The 18,156-nt window shown below is 46.3% G+C and overlaps 1 protein-coding gene across 1 annotated transcript in view; it reads left to right on the forward strand.

Moving 5' to 3' along the window:
• Positions 1 to 16,134: 16,134 nt before the first annotated feature.
• Positions 16,135 to 18,156, forward strand: part of LOC144098954 (uncharacterized) — a 43,730-nt gene continuing 41,708 nt past the window's right edge. The window contains exon 1 of the mRNA XM_077631942.1: positions 16,135 to 16,337. Coding sequence (XP_077488068.1) covers positions 16,322 to 16,337 — 16 coding nt within the window. The 5' untranslated portion in view covers positions 16,135 to 16,321. The remainder of the gene's footprint in view (positions 16,338 to 18,156) is intronic.

Consider the following 18,156-nt stretch of genomic DNA (forward strand, 5'->3'; position numbering starts at 1 on the left):
CCAACTCTGTTCCATTTATTTTTTTTTCGCTATGTTTAACAGACTCACAAGATTGGTAAAATGCAGCCCGTCGCAGCAGCTACTTCATGATCTCGAGTTCTATGTTTTGATTTGCACCTTTTGTTAATGTGTCATAAGTAAGACGTAATTGTGTCTTATTTCATCAACCTGGGACATTCTTTTCTCTTGATATGAAGTTGTAGGTGTCGAGAGAAAAATATTTTTGCCGCAAGACACCAAGAATTTTTGCAAACCAGTCGATACAAGAAACGAAGAGGCCTTTTCGCAGAAACCGGCGAATTCACCAATGCGACTGGTCACGACGTGCTCCCCCCCCCCCCCCCCCCCCCCCCCCCTCATCCGTGCAGTGGCGGAAACAGCCATTTCTCTTCTCGAGGGTCGGTTGGGATTCAAGAACGCCAGTCGGCGTTTGCTCCGACGTGGAGCTCCTCGGGGGACCTTCGCCTAACGCCGCATCACGTTTGAAGGCGCACGTACCCTGATGCACTGGGTAAGGCTTGATGCCTACAGCACAGATGTCTGCACTTCACAACCGCGCCTCCGGAGCCTTCAGCTCCCGCTGTGCAATACGCCGTTCCCTGCATGTGCACCCACCTGCAGAAACCGCAGAACGCGGGCCAAGAGCAAAGCTCTCTGCAAACACTTTGGGCTGTGAAACGCTGTTCAGGTTGCCGGTGAATTGGAATTATCCGGCGCAGTATAAGCGTAGTGCGATCAATAGCTACAACATTAGAGACATCGACTGATCCGATTATCCGTGATCGGCGTTAGAGACAGGCACACACATCAGGAGGCTAGCCACTGTCGTGTACGAAGAATGATAACTTACCCGAAATTGCGGGTCGAACGGATTGAGGCCGTCGTTTAGCTGACGCTTCAGCACCGGATTACCTGCATCCGCATCATATGCGCGTTCGTGAAAAGCATCGTTTGCGGCCCTAACAAAATACGCACAGCCAGCACACGATGCGACATTAGCAAGCTTTACAAGATGTTTACAAGCAAACAGGTGGTCGAGGAGCGCTTTGCGACGGCCCGCAGTGCTTTTAACAAATGAATTGCTTCGAACGTGATGTGAGCTTCTGACAAAAAAATCTAAGTGCACTTGGCGAGGTGAACACAAGCTACGGTACTATCACGCTGCTTCGAGTTACAATTAAACTGATTTGTAGTCTTGAACAAGTTGGTGCACGTGAATATACCCATAGTAGAACTTTTTTTCGGATTTTTCACTGGGCAAGTTAGTTGAGCGGGAGAAAAATGTTCCACTATAAGGAGGCCGCGAAAAAAACACCAATGAAATGAACTGTACGTGATTGTCCGTTTTGATGGCATTCCTCTGTTTTGTGCGCTATGACGTTTGAAAAAAACAATAAGGAAACGTCATATCTCTCGATATGTCCACGGGCATGTAGAATTTCTAGGTAAGTGTTACCTAGTAGCACTGAAAACATATCTTCAACGCTGACAATGCTGTTATTGACAGCAAGAATACAAGCAAGAGGATTAGACAAACATATAAAATTCCCATTTCCACTCGAGGATATTGAGTTGTATGTGAAATAGCATCCTTTTGAGTCTGTCCTAGTAAATAGTAGCCATTCCGAAATACGTAAATGGAGCTTTCCTACTAGGATTCCTCCGTGCTTACTGTTCCTAAGGAAAAGTAAGCACGGAAGAATAGTTTGGTAAGGAAGGCAAGATCTGGTAGTGTCATGATAGAATCTCTGAAACTTTCACTCGACATCGTCTTCACTAGTGCTGATTGTACAGTGACAAGAAAAAAACCACAAAGCTGCTTCTTAATAGGACCTTCTAGAGGAGAGAGAGCCGTCGTTATTCTACAACGTTGTCTGTGCTAAGTGTTTGTTCACTAGGTAAAAAAACTCGACCTGAAAACACTCAGAAGTGCAGTAACTTAACCGCTAATGCTAAGGTTTACAAATTAGTGTCAAAACTACTCCCAGTTACGCAACTCTCATCACTGAAGTTTGCGCGAGTCCTCTGTAAAGCTTTTAACATAAATTCCAGTGGTTTAAAAAGAACGATGAGGACGACGCGCTTTCTTGATTACCCAAATAAAATATTCTCCACTCTCTTCTTTTCAGTCGTTCTAGAAGAACAGGAAACAAAATAAAAACGCCGATGTTACTGGCAGTTACCTTAGCGTCTACTGTTTCTGCAAGCGCACTTGTCTTTCATTATTATGAGTGAGGCAGAAGTTTAGAGTTACTGAAGAGACTGCATTGTCCCTTGTTTGTGCACCTTTTGCAGACGTGAGCAGCTGAAAGCTTTCCGTGCGGATGGTCCGGAAGCTACGCAGGGTGGAGGGCCTTTGCACTGAAGGGTGTGGTTAGGTTTCGTGGTCCTCGGTGACCAGCTGGCCATGGTAATGTTAGTTTGAATGTTAGTCAGCTGTTAGTTTGAACATTAAGCAAAGTCTTTTATCTCCTGAAGATTCTGACGCGCTGTAACCAGAAAACCACTACCATGACAAGGTTTTTTTTTTATCGATCATCATAGGAGTTTGTGGTTCAAACACACATCCTACAAATCGTGTTTCTTCATTTGTTTTGGGAGGGCCGGTAGCAGCGACATGTTGAAAAACATCGCCAACTGTAAAGTAAAGCAAGGTCGCCCAGTCACCTTAAACGAAAGAAATTTAAGCGAGAGCTTCAAGGAGACTAGTCAGCCCACAGTCGTAGACAGTCGGCCATTTATATTTCCCACAAAATGGCGCAGCAGCTCTGCAGCGCTTTCTTTTCTTTTTTCTTCTCACGTCACCCAGCTTAAAGCTCTTGTTGTTATAACCTTTATAGAATCTTGTTTCCCCGGGGAGAGTTAATTTCTATGCTTTCATCGTTTTTTTGTTGCTGCGTGACCGCATTAAGTAATCGCTGTACTCCCTATGCTTGAAGTAACGGATGTCGAAACGCGGTACAAAGAAAAGTTTATGAGACCTAAATCCTCGCCTACACCAGCGCTGGCTCGAACATATTCGACATTCCGCATAGGAAGCGTCTTATATATTGCGATCTCCACGGAAACCCAACTCTGTATTCAGCATTGCAGACAGCATTATGCAATCACGTCGCCTAAGCGTGAATCAGTGGAGTGAACTTTAATATAAGTTTTTGGCTTGAGGTTAAGTACCATAGCAAAATAATTTCCTCCTCGAGTTCACTACTAAAGTTGAATGACAATGAATGCTGCGGCTCCCGCCTGAGTGGATTTAATAAATATTCCTGATCCGGCTCTATTATGATTAAAATTTGGTTATTGTTTTGAATAGGCTTTCACTAAATAGGCTTTTACTTCGGTGATTTAAAAACAAAAACTTTATTCACGCTTTAGTGACATTTGCCCAGAGAACATAATGTGGCGTGAATGGAGATTTGTCTCGTAGATTTCGAGCTTTATACGATGCAAGGAAGTTATATTTCTCTCTTACTATTTTCCTTAGGTAATAATGGCTTCCTTTTTCTTTTCGTGTGGGTTTGCTTAATAAGACTGGGCTCACCATTAATCGCGTATGGGCGTGTTAAGACTTAGAAATTTGTGTTTAATATTCTCTTTGACATGACGATATCTTAGCGGGTTGCTTACTCGACAGCGCCCTCCATATGTAGCCCGTTATGAGTGTAATACGTGCCACAGTTGCTTGCCTATGGGCAAGGAAAATTAAGAAAAAGTTCTCTTGTGCTATTGATGCAACGATCACATGTTTGTTGTCGGATACTTTTTCACGTGCCTTTGAAAACAGTCGTGACAAATGCACCGAAAGACATTTATTGGAGCCCTCTAAAACCTTGTAGTGGCAAAAACATTGTAAACCTCTTTACTATGGTGACACACAATTTACCGGTGTCTGCCGCGATTTACTTACTAGTGTATCATGCGAACCACCCCCATTTAAACGCACTAGTGTTTTAAAGAGAAAAGCTTTGTGATGCACTGGGTTGAAATGTACACAAAAATAAGGCATTTCATTGCAATTATTTTCATTCCACTGGGCACGAAGTGTTCCCTTCGCCTACATAACGATATTTGGCAGCCCTTCCAAATGTTCCTCCCTTCTCAAGTGCCTTCCAGACGACAGGCTCTCGGTCATAGCGTATTTAGGGTGGTTCCCGCCCTTTCTTCAGAGAGGCTGAGACCTCTCCGAAAGTGATGACTACGCAGCGATGAAACAGGAGGCGCTGCTGCAGATGATAAGAAGACGTATTTACATAAAAATACAAAGCCCATCTGGAGGCTAGGTAAGTGAAGTCACCGACAAAAATAAAACAAAACTCTAATCTACAGAAAATCTTACAGAGAAAAAAATTACAGCACATTACTTATCGACTAAAAGTTTTCGTTTTTGATGTAGTATGTGCTAAGCACGTGGCCTCTACCTAGATTCCTGATGAATATTTTTTCGTGCGCTTTTAAAGCCCTCGGAAATAAACAAGTTCCAGGGGTCATTGACTGAGGCCCGCTCCAGGCTTCTATAAACGAATGAGGTTCTTACACTACACCGGAGGGTTGGGCACAGCCTTGAATCCAGGGCTGTGCTAGAAAACGAAAGAAATCAAGAAAAATCGAAACCTATCTGCACGCATAGGTTTCTCGCTTTCTGCTTTGCAGCAAGCTGCCTTTGCCTCTGAATATTCTCCCGCCACCCTCACACTCTAATCACCGATGCGTAGATTTCTTTTCAGCGAGTCCTCCACTTTTGCCAGCGTGTTTGAAGACGTGAGACTTGCGGGAGCCAGAAACGTTGGCTGATTACTTTAGCGTCGACGGCCCCGACACGATGGGGAAAGCCGCCGTGAAGCGGCGGGGTCGCGCAAAGGGGTGTTGGGTGAATGCGGCCACCGAGGGGTGAGACAGTTACTGCGCCATTTTTTTTCAAAATCTATTAGCCGCTAAAACTTTCACCACTTCCTTATTCTCTTCCTTCATGGTACAGCCCATGTCCACCTACAGCACGCCCTTCTTTTCAGCTACTTGCAACCCTTACACAATCCCGCCGCGTTGGCTCAGTGGCTAGGGCGGTCGGCTACTGATCCGGAGTACTGGGGTTGAATGGAGGCGAAACGTAAGGCGCCCGTGTGCTGTGCGATGTCAGTGCACGTTAAAGATCCCCAGGTGGTCGAAATTATTCCGGAGCCATCCACTACGGCATCTCTTTCTTCCTTTCTTCTTTCACTCCCTCCTTTATCCATTCCCTTACGGCGCGGTTCAGGTGTCCGGCGATATGTGAGACAGATACTCCGCCATTTCCTTTCCCCCAAAACCAACTTTCATTTCAGTTTTACGTGCTGGTACTGGTCACGTGATCACGGGTGAGCGCATGCCCCATACGCAGGCGCCAAAGGTATATCCCTCACTGAGAGGACACTCCGCAAGACTAATGCGAGTGTTCCTTTACATGTGCTACGATGGGTGGTTAAATTATTTGCTCGTGCTCTTACCTGCTGTTCATTTATTTTTTACAGCCAAAAGCTATTAAAGGGAACTCATCCGCGGCGTCATTTAAAGTTACGAGCAGAGGGGGACGAAGTTGTCTCACTCAGGGCTGCCGTTACATCGCCAGCTCATTCACCAAGCCTGGCAAACGACCTTCGTCAACGAGACCCCGGACCTGGGAAGACCGGCCGAGTAACCCGAAACGACCATAAAGTTTATTAGTACTGTAACGACGAAGATGTGTAACGCAGTAGCGGCGGTGCTATCGCTGAGCGCGCGCTGCTGGCTGGCTTTAGAACGACCGCTGACGGCAGACAAACGCTACTCAGTGCATGGTTCTTTTTGAGTCATTAAACCCTTTTTCAGTGCTACTACTAAATAAGCAGTCCCCAAGCACAGTTACAACGCCGCCAGAGCGTTTCTCACGCATTCTTGGTCGTTTGGTCTTTGAAGGCTGAGATAGGAGGTCGTGGGGACGAGCACGTCATGGGTTCGTTTGCGGGCGCTGAGCGTCGGAGCTGGCGGTGGTGTTGCCGAAATTACAGTCTACAATACTCCGAATTCCATTAATCTAGAGGTACACAGACACCACCAGAGAATAATGCTAGTACTGACGATTGGCGGGGGTCCCGAGATGTCATCAGCCCGGTAACGGATGAAAAATTGCTTAGGGACCTTTACAATATTCACAAAGCACAGTTAAACTGAACGCATATACTCCACGGGGCTTTTCTTACCCCTGGGACGCCTTGTACAACCGCAGCGAGACCGGCAGAGCGCCCGTATTTTCAGCCCCAAACAGGGCCACTGGATCCTTCATCAGGCTGCCTCTCAATCCCTTCGATCTCCCTATAATTGTGCCCCTTCCCCGCTCCCAGATAACTTCCGCATAACCCCGATTTGAAAACGCGTTGCGGCCAATTGAAACCTCTGTAGACGCGCTGATCGTGTCAACACAGACGCTTCCCCAGCTCAGGTCTGAGCTGCTGCTTAATTCATTGCGCGTGACAGTCAGATCGTGACATATAAAACCCTCCATCCTTAAACTGGTCCGCCTCCTAACGCTACTCCAAAAACCCTCTCGACAACCGCAAGCATACAAGACCTCTCCCAAGCATCCGCTGATTCCTCCGGCTATACGATATGCACATATTCGACGCAATCTATGCGCACAATTCATATGGATCACTTTCCTACAAAACTCAGAGACGATCCACAATGAGCTGTTACTTATGGGCTCTTATTGACACATAAATCCTTCCCGTTGCTTTCAGTCAAAACGAGATATTTCTCAAAATACACCGCATGCCTACGTTGCACCATTCCGTACAATACAGATAATGTGTGTCGACGCGCCAGAGGGGTTAATTTTATTTCAAATGGCGCAACTGACACTTTCAGTACATCATTTCGTGCATCATTCACAAAATACATACGCGATTATTCTTGCTTAATTTTCACGCAATACACAAGGACCAGTCTGTGCACAGTGAGTGCACACAATTTATTGCATGCGTGCACACACTCACTCACAGACAAATTCAAAATGTTGTTTTGTTTTTACGTAGACGCGTGAAAGAAAATCACAATCACGCAATGACCTTCCCTCTCCATGCTGATTTATACGACCGCAATAAAATTCAATTAGCATACAGTTGCATAATCGCTTCCAGCAATGTGGCGACTCTTGTGGACGAAACCCGATTACTGCTTCGTCAACAGCAGTGACCAACTGAACCATTGTTCATGATCCACGGTGCCGAAATGAGCGGTGGCTCCTGAGAAAGCGAGCGCAGGCAGCGGTTCCCTTTGTATCCGTGCGGGTCTCGCTGCACTCTTCGCAATTTCGAAGGTCACAAGCATAAATTCAAACACCATCGTAGTTGTCGCAGCAGCGACACCACTAACAAGACGCCAAAGTGTCTGTCACCGGCGCCGCAAAGCAGGCGACAGGGCCCGAGATAACGCGCGACTATAACGGAGCTCGCGAAACAGACGCAACGGATGCGTGGCGGTTGCAGCGGCCGCGCGGATCAGAAATTCAAAAACGATAGAGTGAGGGAGACACCGCTTCTCTTTTCAGAACCTTCTCGCGGTTAGATCTTGTTCTTTACTACCGACGCTAGCGCCAAACCAACCTTCAGTTACGTTCACAACGGATGTTTTACGGAGCTATGGCTTCAGCGGAGGTTTCTCCAATTAGCCGGGACGGAAGTGGCTTGCGCTTTCCTCCCCCTTCTGTGAGCAGACGAGTTAGCTAGCTCAGAACGAGCCAGAAAGCGATTGATTGCGCGAGTGAGAGGTTAGTGGGAGACAGAACGACTGACAGAGTGAGCGAGTGAAAGACAAAAAGAATAAATTAATCTATATGCTTCTCAAGCCGCTTCTACTGGGTCTAGGCACGTATGCGGTGAAACTTTTTATCCTCTAGCGAGTGAACATGAGTAGCCAAGACGTCCTTTGGACTGATATCCTTGGGCGCTAGCCGCAGAGTTTTATTTTCATTTTTTATTGCTCTTACGCGCTCATCTGATCTCTCGTCCTTGAACCAGTGCGCAAACGTTTAGAACCGAACATGGTTATCCAAGAATCCTCTGTACTGATTTCCTTTGGCACAAGCAGCGGGATTTTAATTTCTCGTCGGTGCAACGCACTCGCCTGTTCGCCTGTCCTTGAACGAGAAGAGACTCGCTGTTGCACAATCATTATGTATTATCACTGCACGCTGCGTCATGCGTCGTACCCGTGCCGTATTTGGGAAACAATAGCGACCTACTAATCCTTTCCAATTGAGGCCCCGATAATTTGTTCTCAACGGCAGTGGTGACGCAATTTAACATCGATCTTGGTACGGGTTCAATAAACGGTAATTTAACCACAGGGGAAGCTACACGTGTCCCATTTGTCTGGCCAACTAAATCAGGCCGAAACCAGCGCCTCTTCGGGAGAACAAGCATCTTCATAGTTCCGCATTTTACAAAGGTGAAGTGAAAGCTACAACACATCGTTGTGGTATATAGGGCTGAATAAAAAAGAACTGAAGCCAGACAGGTTTCAAGAGTAATATGCAAACCGGAAAACGTCAGTGGGGAAAACCAGCGCGTCCAGAACAAATTAGCAAGATCAGAGTTCTTTGTTTTTCTCTCAATATTACAAGGCCAGTTTAACCAAAGAGCTGCAAGGCTAACGTGTTTTGGTCTGCAGAAAGTGGTGCCAAAGTCCCATTTTTCAAAGCATTTCACCTCGTGTTTAAGGTCTTGCGAGAAGAAAAGAATATTGATAAAAAGGGCGGGGGGGGGGGGGGGGTTGCAGAGGGATTCGCAGAAAATCCGAGCGTGCCATTAGGGGAAGCTTGCACCGCTATTGAAAACCGGAGGGTAGCTGGTGTCATTTGTGGTCGAAGACAGCACGTCCCTTTTAGGATACGGACGCTCAAGCCCTCCACCGCGGTGGCTCCGGAATCTGAGGTCACTTGTACCAGACAAAAGCCCTGAACATGCACATGTAAGCATTAGCATATGTGTGGACAAGTTCTGCATATGGTTTCCTTAAGTCAGAACATTCGGTGCCGCAAGGCAGCCAGCAAAAGCTATACTACCAGGTTTGGCCTGCGTCAACAAGTTTTGCCCTTAGCGGACGGCTTTCTAGCAATGAGTGCGGTGTATACATAGCCTGGCTTCAACGCACAAACATCACCTCTTTTTTTGTTATAGTGGCTTTTAAAGAAATGCCTCCCTTCGCTCTTGACTTCAGCTCTAAATTTTCTTTCCCGCGGCACAGTCCTTGTTTTTCAGCCCTTAAAGTGCGAAAATACAAAACAGTTTAGAGAAGCTTTCTAAGTATTGCCCTGTTAAATTTTTTGGAGAGTCTGCAGTCTTCCTTCTGCAAGAATTCAATCAGGGAAATCTGGGGATTCTTTTCAGCTCTTGCTTGGAAAGAAACAAAAGAAGACGGACGCTACATCCATTATGCATGTTTGCGGCACCGCCTTAGGGAAGCCTGAGAATCGATGGAAATAAATGAGACCACACAAAAGGTTTCTTGAAATGCCAGACGTCTGCTAAGTGGCTGCGCGACCTTAGTAAATCCTGCCGGAAAAAATAACAAGAATGACAGTCGAATGCGGACGGCGTGCACTATCTGTAAATAATTGATTGCGGACGAAAGCACGTGGATTTGCATAGCGCTTGTTTTTCCATCCTCCAAAGCGAACACGTGGGATGGTTTTGAGCCATGCCGCTGCCGAAACAAATCATGAAACTTCAGCGTCATCACGGCTGGCAGGTCACCTACGTTTTGGTGGAGTCCTTTGTATCGCCCCAATAAGCTTGATTGCTGCTCTTGCCTGAGGAAATGACAGCGCAGTTCATGCGGGCACCCGCAAGCTGAAATCATGCTGACGCTTGGCCACTGCAGAAGCAGGAACGATGCGTTTTCCATGTTATTGTCTCATTGGCATTACAGAGTGATTCAATGCGAAAGCGTTATATGCCTCATGCGAAGGAAAACCCGTCACCGGAAGTTGTCCGCAGATGTTGCCCGAAAAATGTGTCCACAGCAAGTGAAGCGTCTCACGTGACCTCAAGCCCTCTGCGCGCCAGACGAGCACGCAACGCATATGCCACGAAGGGTTTTTTCTTTCCAGTATGGTATTCACTACATGAGGTTATGTGTGTGCAGATATCCCACCAAGAGTCGTTAGTTCAAGCGTGTTAGAGGGCCCGAAGTGAGCACGTTGCAGTGTGTATGATGTTAGTGTGTTGGGTATGTGTACTTATGTTGGACAACGACGACGTACAAAATAAAGTGCTGGCGTCATCCAAGGGTCACGTGATAAGTGTCACGTGACAACGATGACTTGCAAAAAAAGTTGGCGACGTTCAAACTCAAATGCTCTCGCATTTCTCCAATGCAGGAGACTGAAGAGCTCTCCAAGATTTTTCATCCCATTTTAATCGGGGTGTTTCTTGTGTTTGCTTTGCAGGTGACCTGAACTGAGACGACAAGGAAGCACTGTAAGCCTTTACTCAACTGATGACATACAGTACTTTGCATCTTTATCGTGGAGACTAACATTTTTTTCCGCCTCAACCGCTGATTCGATTGCGGTGAAACTGCACAGGGAGCTTGAGCATTGCGGTAAAATTTGTCTGGTTTTAAGTTTGATACCCGTACTTACATAATTCAGCCGCGTATGTTGCAAACCCGTAATCGTCTGCGCCGAGATTGGGGAACTGAACCGCCAACAGCGGGTTTTCGCTCAAGGGAGGTGGACACGCCACCTGTTTTCTAAAGAGGAAAGCTCCATGAGGCGAGCTTTACAAGATGCGTCATTAACCCGCATTTTCCCCCTGACTCCTCCGGCTCTTTTACTGTCTCTTGAGGATTTTTGTATCTTTTTTTACAACACTTCTAAGAGAAGGGAAAAACATAGGAACGCCTGGCGGGATCTCGGCCCCCCCGCATACTTATGTAGCGCAAAAGATCGATGAATAAAATTCGGCAACAGGGCACTACACTTGAGAACCTAAATACATGCACATCGTGAAAAACGAAATAATTAGAAGAGTAATAACATGCCAAGTACACAACTAATGCAATTCATTGTCACAAACCACATATTTGCTAATAGGCAAACAGATGACACGGCAAAATCAATGGCTGCAACACAGATATTTCATCAGGTATCAATAATTTTCCTTTCTATAGCTCCCTGTGTTGCCATAAATTTTTGCGGAACCTTTTTATTTAGCCTGTACCGCCGTCAGCACGCTTAACATGAACGCTCCATTGTGCATCGTGCGCTGATCTTACAGCCCCTGAGCTCTGCGCTCTGAGTCCGAGACCATGCTGCACGATGTTTTGCGGAGGCTGGAGGCAGCTCGGGCCCTGCTTCCACTCTAACATTGTCTTAGACCCAGCGGCCGACGCCCAGCGCCGCTAACGTCAGTGGAAGACGAGCGCTCGAGTGTTTGTGTTAAGCTTGCTGACGGCTGTACGTTTCTGCCCCATAGGTGAGTACCGCCAAGCTACATCTGCTATACTTTCCTCTTGAGCGACTCCTAAGTCACTCTTGATAACCTGAGAGTGCCTGCCGTATGTACTCTATCCCATTCGTATGTTCCTAATTATTTCACCCGCATGTTCCAGATCTGCGATCACTACCTGCCTTAACTATATAGACGCATTCCCTTTCAACTTCCAGAGCACCGCTGCCGATCGTAACCTGTTGTTCTGTTCCGAGGCCATCGCTCATTACTTTAGCTTTCTGTATATTAGTTTTTTTAGACCCACCCTTCCCCTTTGCCTTTCCAGTTCCTCGACCATATCGCGTGGGCATATTGCTTCCCAAATAAAGCAGAGCCGCATTGCCCTTGTCTCCTGTTTACCTATCCTGGAGGGAAGAAAAATCAGCGGCTTTCGGTCGCTACATGCAAATAAGTGGCACAGTCAGCAGAATTTAAGCTGTGACTAGAGCCTGGGCGGAATCTGATGTGCCTTTCTTCACGGGCCAGTGAAATAATGAGCAAGGATTCGCTCCCGACGGGCCATGCTCGCGATATGAGGACATAGCTAGCGCCCCACACGATGACGTGTTGCGAGAGGAACCGCTGTCGTTTGCGGAAATTGCGTCTGCAGAAGATGGAGAAAACAGACTGGGGCCGAGGGCGACTCGAGGAAACTTGTTTCACGAAACTTCTTTCATGCGTGGCTGAAATGGAAGAGCATCCTCGATTCGTGCGCATCTACACATAAACTTCCGCGTCCAGGGGTTCTGTTTTCGCTCGACGGCTTTAATTTGCGTATATATGAAGCCGTCTGCACGAATCCACTTGTTTCGTATACGAGTGGTAGTTGTTGACATAATTATCATTGGGCCTGCAAAGACCGATAATCTTTCGCAGTCGTGACGTGATTTTTGAAGAGAATTAAAACGCATTATTCGTGTTGTTTTCACCGGGAACAATGATTCGTGCATCGTTGTCACCGTGTTGTCTCCAAACACTGTTACCATTATGTTTTATTAGAAGAGGTGCAGATAAACTACACCAAGAGTTCAAGCTGCGAAGTTTCGTTGCATCTCACCTAGCGCCATGGCTAACAACTCCAGAGAGTCTGCCTCAGTCCGTCATTGCTCTTGGTCTTAATATGCTGTGATGTTTTGGTTACCTGTTGGTGGGAAATTATTTTCTTCGAAATGGTATCATTTCTAACTTACTGTCTTGTTGCATTGCCCCTCCTATCTGTATTGCTATCGGCCGGTCGGTAATATATATCAACCAAGAAACACATTTGATTAGCGGAGTATAATAGAGAGCTTCAGTCTCCTACTTTATTTCTCCTCCCCGCTGCAGCCTATGACAAGAACAGTGCCTTGAACTGGCGCCTAGTTATTCTTTGTCAGACAGTGATAATATATGAATTTCCAACAATGTAAAATTTCAGAGTTAGTATAGCAGCAGATCTCGCCTTGCCAGGCTTGCATTTTTTGCTATCAGCGCATTCGCTACCGTCAAAAACGTTTTGCATTGGTTTGCTTCAGTACTCGAGGCGAGCGATGGACAAACGTTAAAAGAAAGATATTGCTACGTATCGGAATAATAGACCATTACCTTCAATATTTCGTCAACAGTACCTTGCAATGGTCAAATGTTTAGAGGAAACCCCCGAGGTGGAGTAGATTTGTAATAAGGGGGTAATTACTCATTGACATCCATCCGAGCGCAGCCATAGGGGGACAAAGAAAAGCTGAACAGCTTTCTCAAAAGCTTCTTAGTTAAAGAAAAGTTCTTTCTTTTCTGGGGTTCAAACCGGGGCCAAGTCTAATTTGTCTTTTTCTACGAAATTTCTGAGAAAGCTGTATAGCCTTTCTTTGTAGCCGTATGGCTGCGCTCGGGTGGATGCCAATGAGAAATTACTCTCTTATGAGTGCCTTCCAATATTTCACTTTTTCCTCACAATTCAAATTGATGTTCAAGAATTGTCAAGAATTCTCAATTCCTCAAGATAAATATAAAACGCCGTGTTATGCGAACAAGCTAGCTGCAATTTACCATAGGCGATTGACGGCAGTAGCGGCCGCCTTCTATCGCTGAAAAGCCATCCGTAGTTGAGTATAATATTTTCTTCTTTAAGCACACCTCATGCCTTTACGGTACAGAAAAGAGTATCTGAAGTATTGTTTCTATTTCTTGAAGCATATTGGGCAAATAAAGTTCTATTTCAGTGGCACCGTGTGTAACAGTTTATATTAGAAAAAGAGAACACAAACAAGCGAGTATCTGAACTATCCTTTCTATTTCTTGAAGCCTATTGGGCAAATAAAGCAGCTTTCATATTACCCCTTTACTGTGGAACCCGATGAGCACATAAGCTTGTGGCTGAATGTTTCTGCTGTCGTATTGGTCTCATTCCATTAGTCGGCAAATTGCAAAAGCACCGCTGGACGTTTACCTGCGGCAACCGCAACGTAGTGACATCCTGCCGCTGCTCACAGTCGCAATCGAACCGACATCCGCTTCCGGCGTTTTGACCAATAAGGTGTGGGCGCGGCGGCAGATTATGACGCTTTTTATTATGACACAAACTCAGAATACTACCCCTGTTCTCACTCAAGTACTGTTTAGAAGACGTTCGCTTCAAAAGCAAACGCAATGCGAGCTAGCTGCTTTATACGAACGGCGACAGCATGCAGCCTGAGACAGCATGCAACCTGCGGCAGCATGCAACCTGCGGCAGCATGCAACCTGTGACAGCATGCAACGTGTGACAGCATGCAACAGCATGCAACCTGCGGCTTGTGACAGCAGATGAACGATATTTCCTGCGACTGCCGTCTGTCTGAAATGAGTCTCAATTTTCTGCGTGCCAGGAACATCACTCGCGTTTCGAAATTCACGCTGGATTTTTTTTTCGAGCGATGTTTATTGCCTCAGGGCATAAAAGTTATGAAATAAGAGATGAATGGGATGCGTAAATAAATTGAAAAAAGTGGGCTGATCTAATGAAATCAAGTAGTGAACGATGATATGTACCCTGTGTCTTGGCAATATAAGAATCCGGATTGTCCGATGAGAGACCACGTGTTAACGCTTGTGTTACGGGCGCTCGATAAGCAGGTAGATAGGTTATAGTGTGAGCTCTAAGAAGGGAGACCTTGCCTATACCACTATAGAGAATGATGTGTATTCGAGAGGTACCGCGAAAACAACGGACATGCGCCAATAAATCGATGTTTCGCGGAAAACGTATACGTCATGATTGAGCTCATTCTTTCTATTACAGAAGCGACAATCTTGGTCTACGAAGCTGACGGCTTAGAGCAGCCTTGTAAGGTAGGTCGCCAGTCGTGTTATCACGTTCTCCACCTTCACACCTATACACAGAATTTTTGAGGGAGCCCCTGAAGAATTCTGAAATCAACAGTCGATCAAAGATGGCTATAGAGCCAATGCCCTGCGAGACTTGTTTTACAGTGCACGTCTGCAAAAAATCTCATGACGCGCTTATCTCTACTCAAGAGTAGCACCTCCACACTGCACTCGCTTAATGAATTCCAATTCGCTGTGTTTTGTGATGTTATCGATCGGGTTGGATCGGCTTCGAGAGATAAATATCCTCGACGAAGTAAGTAAGTCGACAAATTACTTGCGCTTAATGATGACTACGGTGAAGTCGACAGAAAGGACGATTCTCGAAATGCGGCAGAAACCAGGAAAGTAGGACTTATCAAGTTTTGTGGATGTTTTCCTGAGAGAGGAGGTTCGAGTCATTTGGCGGTGTCTGGTCACATCTGGCCGCCTCACCTGATGACCACGAAGGTAGCGCGAAGCACGATGCAAGGGCTGCTTTCACGGGGTGTCCACGTGATCACGGGCGAGTCTGTGCACGGGACACTGCCAACGTAGGCGACTACGAGAAACTGGGGAATGTAGGCGATGACACCTAGCGCTGTAAAACTCCATGGTTTTATGGGGTTTAACGTCCAAAAGCGATTCAGGCTATGAGAGACGCCGTAGTGAAGGTCTCCGGAAATTTCGACCACCTGGGGTTCTTTAACGTGCACTGACATCGCACAGTACACGGTCACCTAACATTTCGCCTCCACCGAAATGCGACCGGCGCTTCCAGGATCGAACCTGTGTCTTTCAAGTCAGCAGCCTAACGCCATAACCTGGTACCATGTGGCGCTTAAAAAACTCAACTCATGCAAAACGCTATCAGTTTGGACAAGCGTGGCCATGCGTTACATAGAGTTTGACCCTGTCGAATATCCTCTTCCCAGTGTGGTACGTAGACAAAGTTTTTAGTGCTCAACGCACTCGCGTACTGCAAATTTTCCCCAGCATCGTTAATGTTTACCCCACATTCTCTTCCAGTGCTTAATTCTCTATCACCTAAGTTGCGCTAACGCAGCTCAGATAAGAATTAATTTTTTTGTGTGCGCTACCTGGCGCTTCTGCTCACTGCACTTCCACTGGCCGAAGCAGTTCACTTATCGAATGGCGTCACGTCGGCATACACGAGCAGTAAAGGAGGACGTCACTCGTCGCACTTTGGACTCGCCAGCTGCTAAGTGCCGGTGTTATTCCCCCACAACATGTGGCGCCGGCTGCAGAACGCGGAGAGACCGGAACTCTATTATCGAAACTACGGCTCAGCCTTTGTGAAGCGCTCAGGCAGGAATGCATTTATTCCTTTCATGTTTACTTCGAAAGCTGACAGTTTGTATTGCGGCCGACCTCGCACAACGGGATAACGACGAGACTTGCCGAGAACAACTGGACTATAGCTGGCCTCCGAGACACACAAACAGCGTTCTCCAAATTCTTTCCTGCGAAACGTGATGGGCCAAAGTGAGGGTGAGCGCTACATTGTCGTTTCTACATTTCGTTGATAGCCGCGCTCAACTATACTTCTAAAGACTGGTGGATTATACCAAGTGCTACATTCAGTTGAACTGTCGGATAATATGCTTCATAGGCCGCACATTTGAAGGCCCTGTTTTTCATACAGGAACACAATGCGGCCACCAAAGCCGGTTAAGCACCCTTTTCTTCATCGTTACAATCAACGGCGTGCACATATTATTACTAACTTTCTCAGCGGTCTAATTTTAGATTGCAAAGAGTACTCGCTTTACGCCGTATCACAATACCTAAGCAACATTTAGAATGATAGCAGTGTATAGTTCCATATGTTGCAAGAAAAAAACGAAGATTCAATATGGACGCACACAACAAACACCTCCCAGTGTGTTCCACAGGTCGCCAAATGCTAAATATCTTTAAATATCCTTTTAACACGTAGATTTTCTGAGTGCATTTTGCCATTCTGGAGGCGAGTTGGTGTCATTTGCTGCCATTGGGCAGAAGTAGTGCGTATCAGTGGGAAACTACCTTAGATGTTGAATCTCAAATTAATTCTTGAATTTAGGATAGTTCTGAAGAATTTTGTCCGCCACGAAGGCCTTCCTTTAAGTGTTCAACACGATGTGGACAGTTTTATGGCTGGAGGATTATGAATTTCTTTACGCTCTCTCGAAATTTTCAAAATCCACATAGCGGAGCACTTCTTCCGACTCTATTTTCATTCACTTGAGCAGCGTTAAAATAACTTCGAGTGGAGCAATGTGTCAAACATTTTGTGGAAAAATTTCAGTTTACTAAATAGCAGGCGACATCTCCCAAAGTGTATTGCTGCCTTGGCCGCAATCACAGCAACTGTTAGTGCCACGATGGCATGTGTACAGAAATCCGCCTGCAGATCGTCGCTTTTTCTTATGCGAATAGAAAAAAAGGCAAAAAAGGAGAAAAACTAACACGTTTGGCGATGGCGCAGCACATCACGGAACGGACCATAAGTGCAGGGATTAATCATGCTCGCTAAATTTGTTGCATGTGCTTGACCCAATGTGCATACACATTCGTAAACATCATTCCATGCGGTCGGTGGCTTGGGCGCAACGTTGCGAGGGCAGTAGCGCTCATATAGGCCGACGGCAGTGCACATGTTTTACAAAGCAACGCGCCGCCTGTTGCACACCTGATGTCTGGTATGCCCGAGGCAACGTAAGCGAAAACAGCTGAGACGAACACCATCAACACCGTTTTTTATATTTCCAGAGCTCATGCCGGATTCCTCACATTCAGTTGCTTTTGCATCTCTCGCATCACGGAATATGCATCAATTTTCTACTGCCCTTCCTTAACAAGGTTTCTATAAGGTCATATATACAGGCTGCAACAAGCAAACTTTATCAAGGGTTTAAATATGTGCCCGGCACTCTAAGACGACACGCCGCGGTGGCTCAGTGGTTAAGGCGTTCGGCTACTGATCCGGAGTTCCCGGGTTCGAACACGACCGCGGCGGCTGCGCTTTTATGGAGGCAAAACGCTAAGGCGCCCGTGTGCTGTGCGATGTCAGTGCACGTTAAAGATCCCCAGGTGGTCGAAATTATTCCGGAGCCCTCCACTACGGCACCTCTTTCTTCCTTTCTTCTTTCACTCCCCCCCCTATCCCTTCCGTTACGGCGCGGTTCAGGTGTCCGCCGATATTGAAACATATACTGAGCCATTTCCTTTCCCCAAAAACCAATTATTATTATTATTCACTCTAAGACGACGAGATCAAATGCATGTTGCTCATGCAGCAACTCACACTATTTTTATATTCGGATTA

This window comes from Amblyomma americanum, chromosome 7 (genome assembly GCF_052857255.1).
Source record: "Amblyomma americanum isolate KBUSLIRL-KWMA chromosome 7, ASM5285725v1, whole genome shotgun sequence".
NCBI lineage: Eukaryota > Metazoa > Arthropoda > Arachnida > Ixodida > Ixodidae > Amblyomma > Amblyomma americanum.